Below are 17,542 nucleotides of genomic sequence, written 5' to 3'. Positions count from 1 at the left end.
CACTCCTGAACAAAAAAAGAAATGAGACGCATCCGTACGAGCCATCATACAGTTTCCGAGCGAAGTCAGATCTACGGCGCTTGGGGCAATTCAGTGTTTCCATAGAAACCTCACGATACGGGAAATTCAAAGAGCACCCAAATTTGTCTCCACGCGATTTTCGAAAGGCAATGCGCATAGTTATGTCTAGGGAACATGCATAAGACAGAAAAAGCCCTTGAAAAAATGAAAAAATTACGAAAGATGAAAAAATGTTAGTGTCCCTTGCCGCGCCTATTCTGGATCAACCTATTTTTATCACACTTCTATATTTAGTTTGCACTAATCCTAGAAGGTTGCAAATAAGGCAACTGTAAAGGAAAAGTGACAGGTTTTTCTTATTTCAGATCGACCCGTCATTAACAAAACTGCTTCTTCACCTACTTTGGTGAAATCATGGTTAAATCATATAACAACTTTGAAGTGTGAAGTAGATGCCCTTCCTGCGGCAACTTTCGCCTGGTATAAAGACAATCGGCCAATCCAAGGCGGTGGGAGCATTGCGCATGACGTGAGCACATTCACGCTGACGCCAAAAACAAGGGACGACTTCGGTCGTTACTCCTGTCAAGTCACAAACACTAAAGGGACATCTTGGCACAATATCACGCTGGAACAACTTGGTAAGTTAAAAAATTACGTCATGATTAAAGCTCAATATATTTAGCAGATAGCCTGAAGAGATCATGATATGAAGTTGGGCGATTTGGATCAGTCACCAGCCTTGAATGCAAATCATCAACGAAACGGCGCAAATTGTAACTGATGCCTTTCCTGTATGTTTCAGTTCCACCGAGTCCTTCTGTATTTAACAAACTGGAACGAGAGATGCGGTCAATTACTACAACCTGGAATAGGTCGCGTAATGACGGAGGAAGTCCCATACTGGATCACAGAATAACATTACTGGACTGGAAAAACAACGTCAAGTATAATCAAAGTGGAATAAAGGAAAACAATTACACTATTTACAATTTGCACCAAAACAGAAACTACACCGTAGTTTTAGAAGCAAGGAATCTTATTGGATACAGCAAGCCTGCAAATGTCACTTTTTGGACGCTCAAAGCAGGTAATTAACCAATTTTATTATATAAACAGCAATGAAATACCAAGTGAGCTTTAGTGCGAAAACATGATATCTTCACACGTGAAGATAACATGTTATTTCACACGTAAAAAGATCACTGTTGCTATGATTACATATGAAAATTGCGCCTTTCGATGCCTTTCGTGAAATGATTTAGTATTTCATTGGTGTTTATATAATAAATAGAATATTACATGGCGGCTTGGAGATACGAAACTCGTGTGAAAAAAATTTCACTCGTCCGCTGCGCTCACTCGTGAAATATTCTTCAACACTCGAAGAGAAATTTCGTATCTCCGCGCGGCCATGTAATTCTCTATATTTGTAAACTAAAAGTCCGTTGATACACGCGTTCTCATACAATTCATCAATTTAGTCGTTTATTGTCTCGAGCGGTTTTTAATTCAAAATCAAAATTATTCCACGGGCCAATCAGAACAGACGTAAAACTTCAAATGAGCAAACCATCATAAACTCCAAGCAACTACATGAAGGCGGCTTGAAGTGCAATTGGCCTCATTATTGTCGGACAATAATGAGGCGGGAAATTTTTCAACCAATCACAACGCTTAGCAATGCAAAACCGAACCAATCACGAAACTAATTCCGATACCCAAAAGACAGCTTCATATAAACTCAATCGGTTCCTATCAGATCAAAGACAATTTACATGAAAACTACAAAATGTGCTTATAAGTAGGCAAAGGGTAAGCACTTCGGGTCGGTTTTTTGAACAAGTTATAAGACTGTAGGAACTAATCACATTAAGTTGAAAAATTTGTTTCAACTTGCTCTTGCCTTCTCCACACTTAGTTCGATAATGAACAACCTCCAGGTGATCTGGTGACGTAATTTGGAGAACTGGGAAGAAAAGTTTTAACGCCGTATCCCACAACCGCGCGCGTTCTTAGGTTTTGTTTCCAAATTTCCTGCAGTATTTCCATCTCCAAAACTCAACAGATCACTCCGTGTCTCCCACATCTCCTGTTACTGAATGAACATTCAAGTGGAAACCGCCGATATCTAACCTCGCCTCTGCAATGTTGAATTCGGAAATATTATTCAAGGCCGCGCGCGGTTGTGGGATACGGCGTTAAAATTTTTCTCCCCAGTCCTCCGAATTACGTCACCAGATCACCTGGCTTGTATTATACCAGAATTGACAACTTGGAATGCATTCTTGCAAAGCACCGGCCCTTGATGTATACTAGTAACCTGATTGGACTCTTATCGACTTCTTGGCCGTTGGTTTAGCACTCAAAGACTCATGAAGACTGGTGTATTGCTAATGAACGAACTAACCGACATCTATATCTTCCTCTAAAAATATTTTCCACTATTACACTACGCAACATAACTACATTAATCCCTTGATGCATAGAACGTATTTGACCTGTTAAGAAATTGGTGTATTGCTAATCAACAACAACTGACCGACGTATATGCGTTTGCAGATCCTGCAAGAGTACTCTCCATAAGAACACTACCAAGTTTACAGGGAGTTAACATCTCGTGGATTTCGACGAACGACAACACTGGAGTTGCGATACTGGATTATCGCATCATACTTGTGGACACCATTACTAAAAACCAACGGCAATTTGAGGGAATAAAAGAACCGACACTCTATGTTACAGGACTTCATCACAACAGAACATATAAAGTCTACGTTCAAGCAAGAAATGAAAATGAATATGGTAGATTTGAAGGCAAAAATTTTACAACACTTAAAGCAGGTTTGACCGACAAACTTCTTGTGTTACTTTTAAACACTCGTTTTAAATGAGTCAAGGGGGGTGGTTTCTGAAGACGCTGTTGTGCTAGTTGAAGGATCAAGCACTAAAATTTGCTAGTAACTGGCTTGCTAGACCGTATAGACCATCAGGAAAAGATTTGTTCTCTGCTTATTGCGTAGCCTTTGCAAGAGCATGCATTACACAACAAAGATTTAGCTGTAAATTGGACCATATCGTTTAGCTATTAGTTACGCAGACAAAAAAATATTCAACAATCATTACTTGAGCCTGTCAAGGATACGACTTCGCGGAGACAAAAGGAATACTCTAATTCTTTTTTCATAACCGAAGTCTGTTTTTTTGTCTATTTTGGCCGATGAAATTTCGAAGCGACATTCGCCGCAAAAACATATGATGTCAAACGTCTGTATTCAGTGAACCAATGAGTAAGCGACAAATTCGTTATCCGATGTCATAAAAAGTTAATGGTCTAGAGTACTGGCTTTTTTCAGAAAACTTGAAAAAATTATACAAACTTGACCTTGAGTGAAAATAATTTCGAGTAAAATACGATGAGTACCTAGGGTTAAACATAAAAATCTAATAGACGTTTTATGGTTGACACATGATGAGAAAAATGAGCTTTTCGCTACCAGTCAGCTAGCGGTTTCGTATGTCAACGTCTTTTTTTACTTGTAGATCCTCCTGGTCCACCTAAAGTCAGAGCCGTCCCACTCATAATGGCGATGAGACTGGCTTGGAACTCGTCCCTTCAAGATATCCACAATATAGAAATACTGGGTTTCAGAATAATTATAACAGACGGTAACAGCTATCTGCAAGAGCATGCTGTAGTGGCAGGAACGTCTCTACTTGTTGTCCAAAACCTACAAAGGAACAAGACTTACAGTGTGGGGATACAAGCAAGAAACGAGGTTGGTTTTGGAGAAACAGCCAACATCACCGCGACAACTCTTTCAGCAGGTATGGGATTGTCATTGAAGTGCCCAGAAAAAAAAACGACAATATACTGCTCATGCATCATGTGAGGTGCATATAACTGCATAGAGTGTCAAACGAGCACGAACAGCAATTCGCAACCCTAGCTATGGAGATCAATTGCACAAATGTTCTTGCGGCTCTCAATGATTAATCTTCCTGGTTGGCTTAATGGTCGTCTTAAGCACTCAAGCTTCTCTTCTTCAAAACCAGCTGCATGCTTGAGAATTTGTGCTACTGAAGATAGAGTTTTCAATTGGCCAATCAAAACTGACGCAGATGATAACACTAGCAAGTCATGATTCAAAAGAAATGCTCGCAGCCAGCGCTGGACGTCATTTGTCCTTGAACTTGATTGGATGAAATCGTGTCGAAAGATTTTTGAGTCAATTATCGTCCATGTCACCTTAAAGCAATCGCGAAATTATAATTTGGCAAGTCTTCATATTTCAAAAAGTTGTTTTGTTGTTCTTAAAAGGTACACCTGACGCACCATCAATATCCAACCTCAAAGTCGAGGGAAAAAAATGTACACTGCAGTGGACTAAACCCTGTGATGGTGAAAGTCCCATCGAGGCTTACACTGTATCAGTGTGGATGACGCTGGCTTACAATGGCTCCTACCGCAAGACAAGACTGGGAAGCTGGAACACAACAAACACGAAATATGATCTGGTTTTAAAATGGAACCAGACCTACACAGTGGCTGTTTCCGCGTGGAACAGATATGGACGAAGCGCCTGTAGCTTGAAAAAACAATTTAAAACTGATGACATTCCTCGAGGTAAACAGTGTAGACATGATTTTCAGTTTATGTTTTTTCCAAGGGAAAGGATCAAATCAAAATTGCCTATGGAAGGATTAGGGCTAGCAAAACTTCTTTCAAAATCGTAGGGCTTCGTGGTACCATACCGTGACGTAAATAATTCGACTCCCCTAAAGGAAATCGTTTCCTCTCCGTTTTCTTATTCCGTTTGTCTCTAAGGAATCCTTGTCCCTTATTTCCATCCATACAACGAAGTTTCATTTATAAGTCAGATCAACATGCTCCCATCAAGTGTGAATGGCACCGGTATTGGCGGGAGACGGCTTACTCGCTCTAAGAAAGCTACGTTTCCAAAAGTTATTGTGAAAAATGTTTTTAAATTAACACAATATCTTTAATTAAATGTCTTTTGTAGAAGTAAGATCGACAATGGGGACTAAAGTTCCATCGATATCAGAAGGTAAGCACTAAGAAATTGACACCAAAATGGCGTTAAATTGCGTAGTAACATTAAATCAAGCAAACATTTCTCAAAGTACGCATAAACACAATTCAACAATTTTCACCCCTGGAAACCAGCCCTTATTTCGACCTGTTGCTCCAATTATCCCCAATCCCATATTTAACTCCGGCCAATACAGAACACTTTTATGAACTTCCAGTAGACAAATAAATTGGTTATCGATAACATAAGCTTGACAAATATTCTTATTTTTCCTCAGGCACAAGTTCATTTAAAAATAAAGAAACCTCTTTGACGGGGAACCCAAGCATGAGTCAAGGTAAACATTTGTTTTGGTTCCACATAAACATGTTAAGAAAGATACTCCCCGGGAGTACAGCACAGTAAACCGCGAAATAACAAGGAAAACGGGATTTTTTTTTCCAAAAAACTGAGAGAGAACATGACATTTTTCGACGAAAACTATTATACCCTTAAAAGCCCTAAACAAAAAAGGCCTCTCTGGAGACTACGGAAACTTTCAAGGTGCACTGTTCTCAAAAGAACATGACTGAAATAGCGACACTTTAGTTTATATTTAGCTTCTGGAAAAACTGTTGGCAAGCGACGGAGGCGCACCGGGCGAAAACACCATGAACTATGAATAGCCAACGGTTGAATCCAGGGTGAAAACACACAGAAACCTTTCAATAATTCAATCGAAGAAAGCAAAAAAATGTTACTAGTTAAAGGCCCTCGTTCAACCGACAGACTTTTCGACCGTTTGTTAATAATAATAACAATAACAATAACAATCACAATCAAAATCACAATCACAATCACAATCACAATAACAATAACAATCACAATAACAATAACAATAACAATAACAATAACAATAACAATAACAATAACAATAACTTCATTCATTTAATTCAATGAAAGGGAAGGATACCAGAGGTTATCCCTATCGAGGGTATCCGCCCACAGCCGGATGTAGTTGACTGAGAGTCGATCGTAGCAATCTGATTGGATGAATTTCAGCTTTGGCGAAATTTCCATATATGAAAACTTTTCCACGGCTCGCAATGCCTGTAGGGTGAACGAGGGCCTTTAAATTTCAGCCTAAGTCGATGTGACAAAAGAAATTTAGCTCTTTATAAAGTGAAATACCGATTTCAACAAGTTTTAAAAAACCGAAAAATTTTGTCCGCATCAAAATTCTTTTCCATTCATTTTATTGTTAAAGGCCTAGTATCAGTTATTAAACGGCGGATTGAAGCTTCGTTAAGTCGCTTAGGGCTCCGCTGTCCACAACACTCAGTGGAAACGACCATATTAGAGTTTAAGCATTAATCAAACCTCACTCTTTTTTTATCCTTTGTTTTTACTAGTCCTTACGGAACAACCAAAGGGAGGAAAAGCGGGCCAAAACGAGACCAGAAACAGCTTCACCTATCTCCTTCCGGTTTGGATTGTTGTTATGTCCCTCGTTACTCCAGCAGTTTTGTTCATGTTTTGGAAAGCCATGCGAAAGAGTAAGTGAAGCATTCTGTCATTTAACTGAACAGCTTACTGCTTTTAATTTTGTCATTACTTCCCAACAAATGAGATGAAAAGCGAGACCTCGCCAACAGTCGATTGCAGAGAGGCCGTACAGAGGGGAAACTGATATCAAGAAAATTAATGTATCAAATCCACGTATTTGAACTGTGGAGAGAATCAAGTGAAGATATAGATCATCGCAGTTATGAATGTGGAAGGTTTAAGTCTGAACATTTCAGGCTTTCCTTTCGTTACTGCTCAAGTAAGGTTTACAACTGCGATGACCCACATCTTAACTTAGTCGCCTCTAGTAGAAAATCAACTCGTTCAGCGTCGCACTACCCGAAGCAATACACCAGGAAAGAGGAATTGCATGTAGTCCAACATGCATTACGTTTTGCTTACAAGATTTGCATTGTGATAGCTTGAATGTTCGGTTCTTGAGAACATTGTAGCTGGTCGGACCATTAAGGTAAATCAAGCGATAGCCTTGATCCCAAAGGCGGCCGGTTTCTTGTGTACTAGTTGCTGTGGGGTTCGAAGCAACGTGGGAGGACTTTGTTTTTTTTCATAACACTAGTGCTGTCAAGTTACGAAAATCATGAGGCATACGCCTTATGCTTATAAAAACATGGTTTAATCAAACGAGATGAAAAAAGTGAATTGATCAACGTAGGAAAGACTTATGAGCTGACATTTCGGGTGTCAGCTTTTCGTCAGAAAGAATTATGATATGATTACAAACTCAGCTAGGCTTAGCTACATAATTCCCGAAAAATGGCCTAAAATCCAAAAAAAGCTCTAAAATTCTTTTTAAAATGTCTAAAATTCTCCAAAAATGCCCAAAAAACGTCCATTTTACGGTGAGAAGCCGCTGCTTGGATGCAATGTAGGGCCCCTTTTGATGAATAAGCGCTGAGATTTTAGTGTAGACTCTGATGGAAAACCGCTGATTTGTTCTGCTCTAGACACTGCTTTAGTATGCGAGCGGACAGAGCCCTCTCTTAGTCGGTACATAGTTAATGGAGGGAAGGAATACAAAAAGACGTTTTGTCAACGTTTTTGCCTGTGAAATGTTGTCAAAATGTCGGGTGAAAGTCCAAATTGCTCAAAAATTCTCGAGACTTTCTAAACCTCTTTTTGATGTCTAAAATTCCCCCTAAAATTCCAGAATTATGTAGCATAAAGCATAAACTCAGCCGTTTTTTTTTTTTTGCTTTCAGTTATACCTATACATTGCTATAAGAGGCGACCACGATCCCGAAGACCAAGGCAGTTTCACAAGTAAGTAGCATATCGAATGAGGGGATAAGTTCCTATGGAAACTGTAGTTCCTGCGTCGGCAAGGAGTGAAACACCAAAATTTGGCTTTTATGAAACGAGTTGATATTTGACAATTATTAAAAAGTGGATCATTGGATAATGCAATTCGAGAGTTTTGATTGGTTAAGTCATTATGGGTTATGAGCCATTATACCATGATCTACAAACACGACAAGCATATGCGTGATTTTTTGGGCCTTTTTATTTTTATTGTAGTCTAGTTTTCTATATTTTGGGGTCGTTTTTAATGAAACAATTATTCCACTCGCGCTTGTTGGATATGAGATGATCATAGCCAACTCGGCGCTACGCGCCTCGTTGGCTATGACCAGTCTCATATCCAACAAGCGCGAATGGAATAACACTGTTTTATTAAAGTCCCATTAAATTCTGAATGCTTTGACACTTGCAAATAAAAGCCAATCAGTTTTTACCTTGGCAACACTTGACACAGTCAGTTTCCATATTAGGTCATACGGTATATGAGCTGATTACCGAGATAGCGTGAACCAATCAGAAAGCTAGAAACGCATTACCCGAGGTCAAAAATTTAATAATTAACAATTATTCCACGAGCACGCGTTGGATATGAGAATACACCTTATTCCAAAATGGCCGCTGATTTATGCGGATAGAAATTGGCCCTTGTTGCCCCGTTCAAGAGAAAACATTCTTTTGATTTTTGAGCTCAAAAACAACGCACGAAGGGCTAATTTAAATACCAACAAAAGAATATTAAGATGGTAGCCATTTTGGAATAAGGTGTATGATAGATAGCGCCTCGTTGGCTATAATCACCTCACATCCGACAAGCACGAGTGGAATAATTGTTTTAGTAAAACCGCCCACAAATTATGTATAAATCTTCCCTACGTTACTTTGTAAAAACAACAAAACTGATTTGTACAGTTACTGATATTTGTAGAGCATGGTATACCAGCTCATATACCATAATGGCTAAGCCAATCAAAACTCTAGGATTGTAGGAGGAGGCAGTGTGGCCCAGTGGTCAGGGCGCTTGCCTTGAGATCCGGAGATCCCGGGTTCAAGACCCGTTCTGACCACTCGTTGAATTTGATCCTGGTAGTCCCTGGTTCAACTTCCCATCTGCATTTGTAAAGGAAAGGAAAGGAAAGGAAAGTAACTTTATTTAAGTGTCTAGTTGTTCTAGCGCTGGAGCGCTAATTGGAGACACTGTAAATTGAAATGAACAATGAAAGTAAATCAAGTGAAATGTTGGTTAGGGAAGGAGAGGGGAAACCGGAGTGCCCGGAGAAAACCTCTCGGTGCAGAGTAAAGAACCAACAAACTCAACCCACATATGACGCCGAGTCCGGGAATCGAGCCCGGGCCACATTGGTGGGAGGCGAGTGCTCTCACCACTGCGCCATCCCTGCACCCAACTGGTGTGCCAACTGGTGTGCCTCCGGCCAGTTGGGATTCTTAACAGTTGTTGTTGTTCCGTTTCGTCGTTTTGTTGTGTTTCATTGGCTCTGAAAAGCCACTATGGGGAGCGGTCAATTAAGTATGTATTGTATTGTACGTAATGATCATAGTTTTTAATAATATAAATTAAGCACCATTAGAAAGACCGTTAGCCCTTCGTCTACTCGTGTGATAAGCCCAGTTTAATTAGTAGCATATCGAAGGAAACAACTAGGGCTATCAAAAGTATCAGTGATACTTACACGGAGAGACGTTTGTGTTACAATCAGCTTTTTTCCTGAAGTCTCTCACAAGCCTTCACTGTTTTAAATGCAAATACTTCTCAATTTCACACGAAATCAAATTTAATCCGCCTTTTATCATTTCTCTAGCAGAGACAGTGAATCCTCAACAACTACATTAGATGACGTCAAAGACGCAACGGTAACTACTTTGTTGTTATTGGTAAATGAACAGTTTTCAATTCAAAGCACATAGATACGTTGACCAATCCCAACATACGAAGATAATGAAGTGAGCAAGTCATAACCCAAAGCAAGTGCGCAAGTCACGATTGGTATTGATTTCACTTCTGATTGGCTAAGAATATGGTGCTTGGTTTTTACCCTATCACTGAGAGAAAAATGCAAAACAACAACAACAACAAGAAAACGGGAAATCACCGAAACACGAAACAAGCACAAATTTTTGGTTCAAATTCGTGGACATAATCGAAAAACAAAATCATCTTTGTATGAGCACCAAGCTCATGTATCTCGACTGCGAGGTTACGTACGTTCGTTTCTTGCCTTGGAAGGCGGTTTTATTCTCAGTGTCACATAACTTACCTATCACCTTTCACGTTGGCAAAAGTTGCAAAATAGCCCATAACAAAACCTCAGCAAAACTGAACAAGTCAGAGGATTGAGATTTTCATATGATTATTGACCTTACATTATGAAATTTAGCTTTACTATGTTTGCGTTGGTTCACAGGTGATAAATCACTACGAAACGATCACAGAGGTAGTGGAGATGCATTTTAACCACGGTTACACCAAAGACGAACAAAAGACTGTTGAAACTGGGCACCAAGACAAGCTTGCTTCTCTTCCCGGATTTAATGTATACAATCATCTGTACGAGACACCAATAAATTCTGGTTTCCTCTCCAAACCAACACCACAGGAGATGAAATTCGTAGCCGGACAAGAACCACCACCCAAACCGGGATACAAAGAAATGGAGACTGGTCTTGGAATGTTGTCCAACAATGTTTACTCTCACCTTATTCACGGTGATTCGTTCGGCAAGAGACCTCCCGTGGTTCTTAATGACTATTCAACCATTCCATACGCCAAAAGTCGCTGGGAAATCTCACCAGAGAGGCTCAGGATCCACAGGACCATAGGCCGTGGACACTTGGGACTTGTAAAGATGGGCCTCGCTTTAAATGTGACCAAGAAAGGAGGCTGGGTACCAGTTGCAGTTAAAACTTTACACGACAAAGGTAAGTTTGAACGCGTCCATAGAACTTCGCTTTTTTCCACTAGCTAATAGTTTCACGATTGCTCATTAAAAAACTAGAGGGAATATACTATCAAAAAATCGAAAGTGCTATGTTTAGATTTCAACGGCTCTTACATCAAGGGGGTACTATGTGCATACTTAAGGAAGCACACCACCTTAAGGGCTACTGTCAAGCTAAATTGACAGTTGAGCTCACACTGAGAAGATATGAAATATATTTATGGCACAAAGAACTATTCGCATTTAATTTTTGGCGACTTTCTGAAGACACCGTCTCCAAACTTGAAATTTCAAGTTTCAATCCATTTCCATCCTCTCCATCCTTGGCTGCAAACAGCAAAGAATAGCTTCAGTGCACTTCAATGGTTATTAGCAACAAAACTACAGCATGAGGTGCATGAGGTTTTGGTCTTCATCGATGCAAAGACATCTTTTAGTGCTTTGAAGTTTGACTAAAATAGCGTTACACTGCCCCTTTAAATTGACCTAAGTTTTCTTTTAGTACAATTCACCACTGGAGGAAAAATAATAGAACTCCGTAACTCCGTAAAACCACTTTTCGTGTGTGATTTTATCAGAACCATCACGTATTTATCAGTGACGATTTACTTTCGCCAAAACCAAAAAGCCCTACTTTTTGGGAAGTTCTTTGCAAAAAAACAACGTAGGCTATTAACTCTTAGGTGCTATGGTTCACTGAATTCAATATCCATTGTTTTCATGAACGGACCTCCACAATGTACGGAATTATGGGCTGGTAAAAGCAGTCAATTGTTAAGGGCGCTTTCCTTTTGAAAGAACTGGCTGGCCAGAGCAGTCAGTTTGCGAAGAAAATGCAACAATTTGAAGGAAGAGTTGGATAATCCCTCGCATTCTTCTGGAGGAGTATATATTATCTTAAAATGTGTTCATTTGAAGGCGTTGTCGAGTGAATCCTTCCAAATTCCTGGTCTGGGCCGATCAGATCTGTTAAATGGAAAGCGTTCTAAGCGTAGAATCATGACTTATCACGCACTTCAACTACTTCGAAATTGAGGCTCACCACACAACTAAGCACACCGTGCGAGCATAGCCTCTCTAAAACTCGCCAGAGGGCGAACAAGAGAGGCTCTGCAGAAATCTTTTCAAGTCTTTTAAGTCGCCGCAGCCCAAGTTTCTGGGCTAATCACTCCGGTCAAACCGGTTTAGGAAGCGCAAGCATCATATTTTTTGACAAGGCGAAGGTAAAAATGGAAACTACGAAAATCAATATGGCGTCTAGGAGTGCGATCGAGACTTGGCCAAGCAACGGCACTTGAGGCTCACCACACAACTAAGCACACCGTGCGAGTATAGCCTCTCTAAAACTCGCCAGAGGGCGAACAAGAGAGGCTCGGCAGAAATCTTTTCAAGTCTTTTAAGTCGCCGCAGCCCAAGTTTCTGGGCTAATCACTCCGGTCAAACCGGTTTAGGAAGCGCAAGCGTCATATTTTTGACAAGGCGAAGGTAAAAATGGAAACTACGAAAATCAATATGGCGTCTAGGAGTGCGATCGAGACTTGGCCAAGCTAAGAAAGGCTCTCCTGGCAGGGTGAACTAAGCAATGGCGTGTTACAAAATTCTTTTTAACGGTAAATTGGCCCCTCCTCGGTCTGTTGCTTCAAAATACTTTCATTACATAATACACTCCCTTACACTAACATATTTCTAAGTTACTCATGAACTGGGAAAAAATTCATTTCAGATGAAGCGAACGACCGGTGTCGAAAAGACTTCCTGTCTGAACTCAAGGTTATGGAGAACTTGTCACCACATAAACATGTCATCCAGTTATTAGGCTGCATAACTGAATCAGGTACAAATTAGTCACTAGTAAACACATCTTTTCATTCAGTTTCCCATTGTTGTGTTGCGATTTCTTTATGTGATTGATAAGATTTTGAAGCTGTTCGTTTGAACTGAAATAAATAATAACTAGTTAACTGGTTAAACCATTTGGGACACTTACACTGTCTTTTGTCAAAGAAAAAAATTACATCGTTTCTGAACAATGCTCGAGGTCAAGCACTTGCGAAACGTGCTGTGCTATGGGTTGAAATAATCTACCAAAAAGGTATGAAAGGAGGTGTGTCCCGAAATCTTGATTTTAAGGTGACGTTATCAAAATTAAAAAAATAAAGAATTATCAATCCTTTTGAGATTTTAGTTTAGTTATTTGTTAGAACAACTGAAGACTTATCTTTTCACAAATTTTCAGTTTGATACGGTTTTTCGTCTTGTGATAAGGCAAGGTTAAATTTCTAAGCTTTTGCGTGACACGATATTGCGGCCGAGAATGTTATCACATACTTTAAAAGAGTAACTTATCCGCTGAGATTTTGCAATCTGCAAATTTTGTATGAGAATAAGTACTCATTTAGATGTTTATGAACCCTCAGAAGACGACTGCAGGCTTTTTTATAGCAAAACTCGATGACATATGTTTTCAAATATCTTCCGCACGAAATATCGCACAGACCTGAACCTTTGCGAGACTGTTTGAATATTCATCTTCTTTTATCTCTTCGAATCTCGACTTTATTTCGAATATGAATGGTTTTGATGATGGTCCCTATTACACAGTTTTCCTCAGTTGCGGTCCTCTAGAAAACAAATCAAAGCGAAAATGCCTCAAAATACTTAAAAATCGATACCAGGCAATACACGTATTTTAAAAGAGCTGATGCGCAAGAGATGCGCCACAAATGATGTCATTTTTAGCAGTAAGGAGAATAGACCACATATTTATTTTTGTCTATTTTACAGAGCCCTTCTGCATTATCACGGAGTTTGCACCTTATGGAGACTTACTAGGTTTCTTGAGAAAGAAACGTGGCTTAGATGATGGTTACTATGATATTGATCACCTTCCAAGAAAAAGCCTTACGAAACACCAATTGATGAAATTTGCTTGGGAAATAGCTGATGGAATGGCGTATCTGAGCTCAGCAAAGGTGTGTTACATTCACCAGGTTTCGAAATAACATTTGTTCTTGACTATCTAATTTTTTACAAAACGGAACATTTACTGAACTCGACACTACCAATCTTATGTATGTAGTAAATATTTGTATAGTGCCTTTGGCCTGTAAGCATCGATTTAACATTGTAACTACTACAAATTATCGTAAAAAAAAATGCAAAGTTATTAAGTCGACTGCCTTTTCAAAGAAAACGGAGCACATTAAGCAAGGAATATTGAGACGTTTAGTTTGTTCAATCCATCTCTTGTGAAACTTACTGCAACAAATCCAGTTCTGCCCATCACAGAAACACATTGATGATCATGTATAATATTGGAACAAAATCTGCATTTAGTTGTGAAATAGGTCTTCATTATTTTAAATGCCTCTTTTTACCACTACGTTTCAGATTGTCCACCGTGATTTAGCAGCCAGAAATGTGTTACTCGGTGAAAATCTAACATGCAAAGTAACAGACTTTGGACTGTCACGAGACATCCGAGAAAGAAACTTTTACCAAAAAGACACAGGGGTAAGATAACTGGCTTTTAGTTTCGTCACTTACGATATCAGATAGATAAACTGCAAAGGTTAATAGCAGTGACGGCAATAAGGGAGAGGGAGTGGGTGGATGACTTGGAGAAGAACAAGAAAATCTGTGTCCCACACTTGAACCAAACCGACTCATTGCCAATTTCGAAAATTGAACCTTGCTCCCGCAAGGATAAGCAGATCCCACTCATAGCAAGCTGAAGGAGCCTAGAAGTGCGACTATTATGTACTATTTCAGTTAATGCATCCAAACAATCCGACAATGACATTTATGTTGTCATGTCATTGCACTACAAATTTGGTTCTTCAATGCCGCTACACTCCTTTCGACATTTTCAGAATCCCCACTGTCACTATCTCATTGCAATACAGACATTACAAGTTATTTTCAGTGAAATCTCAATGAGCTCATTTGAAAATTCTTGCAATCTGCCACTGGAGTTTTGACAGAGAAGTTAGAGAGTGGTTGTAAATGATTTTCCTATTTTTTTCAAATATCTCAGGGTTGTCTACCTGTGAAGTGGACAGCTATTGAGGCCCTGTTGCACGGCCGTTACACCACCAAGAGTGACGTGTAAGTAAAAGCATCAATATTCTCTTGATTCTAAGAAATGACTATCCTTGAACTGCCATTGGCTGGCATCCGAATTCTCTAAAAAAACGCGGTGTCTTACGATGACTTTACCACAGCTTGAACTATTTGTCATCAAACAAATTTATTATCGACATCGCATCGCGTAGCCATTTCATGCAACCCAAGAATTTTAAAGCAAAAAAATAATCTTGAATTTGTCATCAAACAAATTTATTATCGACATCGCATCGCGTAGCCATTTCACGCGACCCAAGAATTTTAAAGCAAAAAAATAATCTGAAGGCATTTACCCTTGAAACAATGATATATCACCAAAGAGTGACAAATATAGTGGCAGCTAGATACTCTAATCCTTGTGAACAATGTACGTGTGCGTTCTTCTATCGCCCCGCAGAATCCATGAACAATGAAACTATTTCCTCGGGTTTATCGTCCTTATCTGTTTTTATCCTTTAATTAATAGGTGGAGCTTTGGAGTGGTGCTGTTTGAGATAGCCACCATTGGTAAGCAAAGAAAGGCGTTGCCTTTTTGTGATTTATACTCTTCCAAAGAGAAACTAACAATCACAGTGGATTTTTTTATGATCTCCGCAAAAATTTACAAAGAGTCGACTTTTATCAGATATCGTCTTGAAATTTGTCGAGTCACGTACAAGAAAATCACCGACACATTTTCCGTTTAAATTGTTAACTTGTACGATGTCATCGACACCTTCGTATGTACTCGGGAAATTTCCTGACCCACGAAGAGGTCAAAAGCAAGTTGATGCAAGTTTATAACCATTTCATCATTCAAGGTCACGGCCATGGTATTTCAGTTTAAAATTACATGTCACTTGGCACACACACACACACATTTAGCCCACAAACATTATATGCTATCTTTTTGCCGGCGTTTCAATCATATTACTGATACGAAGAAATTTCGCTACCTTTAACGCAACCGAACAAAATCACTATTTCAAAAAGTTTCGATTACGTTATTACGTTATTTCGTTACGTTATCTTTAAGGGCGCGTAGCGATTTAGCCTGTTCCAGGCTCTCAGATAGTCGAGAAAACGAAAAGAACTGCGTGTGAAAAGCGAGTTCACACGCAGTTCTTTTCGTTTTCTCGACTATCTGAGAGCCTGGAACAGGCTAAATCGCTAGGCGCCCTTAAAGATAACGTAACGAAATAACGTAAGTATTCGACTTGACATTTTTGATGACCGCTAATGGGTCGCTAATGCATGGTGTAAAAAGCAAGACGAACACACGAATGACAATGAGTTACAATGTTGAGACCTTAAAGCAATGTCAGTGAACCCGTAGAAAAAACTCCTTGGAGACGTTTCAGCAATCACAGTTTTTTTAGCACAAAATTCCTCTGTTCTTCTTGTAAATGAGCGGAAAAAGTATGCTCTCGGTTATGTTGAGTCGAAAACCAACAACACTGATACAGTTAAAAATGTAATCATACCTACGTCTTCGTATGGGTTCTTCTTAAAGTTCTCCAATCTCTAGCAAAGTTACATCATTGAGGAAGTTTTCTAGTTTCGTCAACTTAATACTCTCTCAGTTCTTCAAGTGTGAAGCACATTTCTTGCTAAGCAACATCTATCGTTCGTACAACATTCTCTGCAATTTTTTTTTGTCGGGAAGAAAAATCTTGTGAAGCGAGAACCATCCATTTGCTACGTGACGACGCTTGCTCTGCAAATGTCAATGCAGAAAGACACGTTTAGAAAGCTTTACAGTTCAAAGTCCAATTCCTGCCTTAATTCTGACAGACAAAGTATGTTTTTGTTGTCTTGTTTTGTTTTAACCCCACGTGAGTTGAAAAACGGAAACCCAAGATCGACACAAATTTGGACTTTGTATTTCCAGACCCTCACTGGGTCTTGTGATTTTGTGACGTCAAATCCGCGCTATTTTGGCAACTTGATACAAACAACGTTGTCACGGGACGTTCGACCTTTCGCGAAATCGAAATCGATCATTACGGCGAATTCGACATACTTGATTCAGGCAATGTTTATGATATCCTTAAGGCGACTACAGAATTTGGAAGGAGAAATCGAAATGGTTTGATATGGAGAAGGGAAAAACAAAATCACGATGTTCCTTCTTGAACGGGAAACGCTTTTAAAAAGATTTCATTAAACAGAAAAGAAAACAAGATAAGCTTTTGTTTTCCTTTGGCAAAAAAATAACATTGTTAACAGAAGTCCTAGGTTATGGGCTTCTCAGGACTGTAAAGGATTAATAAAAACCTCACTTTGTATTTAATTACCGATTAGTGTGAATAGTGTCTATGGTCTTTTGGACAACTGAGCTCTATTTTTTTAAAGCTTGTGTAATACTTTTCCACACTTGTGATAACCCTAAATTCCTTTCTTTATCAAAGGTGGCAGCCCCTACCCAGACATAGAAGTATTAGAGCTGATAGACAGATTGGAGTCTGGCTACAGGATGGAAAAACCGAGCCTTGTACCGGATGAAGTGTGAGTGTGATAATTGCCTTACCAAGATAGAAATTT

The 17,542-nt window shown here is 39.4% G+C and overlaps 1 protein-coding gene and 1 long non-coding RNA gene across 6 annotated transcripts in view; one reads left to right on the top strand and one right to left on the bottom strand.

Moving 5' to 3' along the window:
- LOC137982728 (uncharacterized) overlaps positions 1-17,542 on the bottom strand; it is a 41,837-nt gene that overhangs the window by 15,501 nt on the left and 8,794 nt on the right. Inside the window, exon 2 of the long non-coding RNA XR_011118802.1 lies at positions 16,483-16,715. This is a non-coding gene — a long non-coding RNA (uncharacterized lncRNA). The remainder of the gene's footprint in view (positions 1-16,482; positions 16,716-17,542) is intronic.
- LOC137982725 (uncharacterized) overlaps positions 1-17,542 on the top strand; it is a 32,781-nt gene that overhangs the window by 13,152 nt on the left and 2,087 nt on the right. For 4 of the 5 annotated variants that reach the window (XM_068829865.1, XM_068829863.1, XM_068829866.1 and 1 more), the window contains 17 exons: positions 387-662; positions 827-1,111; positions 2,584-2,865; positions 3,565-3,849; positions 4,343-4,648; positions 5,046-5,090; positions 5,353-5,412; positions 6,467-6,610; positions 7,841-7,901; positions 9,758-9,809; positions 10,361-10,874; positions 12,618-12,728; positions 13,679-13,866; positions 14,285-14,407; positions 14,931-15,001; positions 15,486-15,526; positions 17,410-17,506. In XM_068829865.1, the coding sequence (XP_068685966.1) occupies positions 387-662; positions 827-1,111; positions 2,584-2,865; positions 3,565-3,849; positions 4,343-4,648; positions 5,046-5,090; positions 5,353-5,412; positions 6,467-6,610; positions 7,841-7,901; positions 9,758-9,809; positions 10,361-10,874; positions 12,618-12,728; positions 13,679-13,866; positions 14,285-14,407; positions 14,931-15,001; positions 15,486-15,526; positions 17,410-17,506 (2,941 nt within the window). Of the gene's footprint in view, positions 1-386; positions 663-826; positions 1,112-2,583; positions 2,866-3,564; positions 3,850-4,342; positions 4,649-5,045; positions 5,091-5,352; positions 5,413-6,466; positions 6,611-7,840; positions 7,902-9,757; positions 9,810-10,360; positions 10,875-12,617; positions 13,160-13,678; positions 13,867-14,284; positions 14,408-14,930; positions 15,002-15,485; positions 15,527-17,409; positions 17,507-17,542 lie in introns of those variants that run through there. The other variant, XR_011118800.1, reaches the window with a different exon arrangement.

The sequence above is a fragment of the Montipora foliosa genome, chromosome 13 (assembly GCF_036669935.1).
Source record: "Montipora foliosa isolate CH-2021 chromosome 13, ASM3666993v2, whole genome shotgun sequence".
Lineage (NCBI taxonomy): Eukaryota > Metazoa > Cnidaria > Anthozoa > Scleractinia > Acroporidae > Montipora > Montipora foliosa.
The sequence above is the reverse complement of the archived record's forward strand: the minus strand, read 5'-3'. Positions and strand labels throughout refer to the sequence as shown.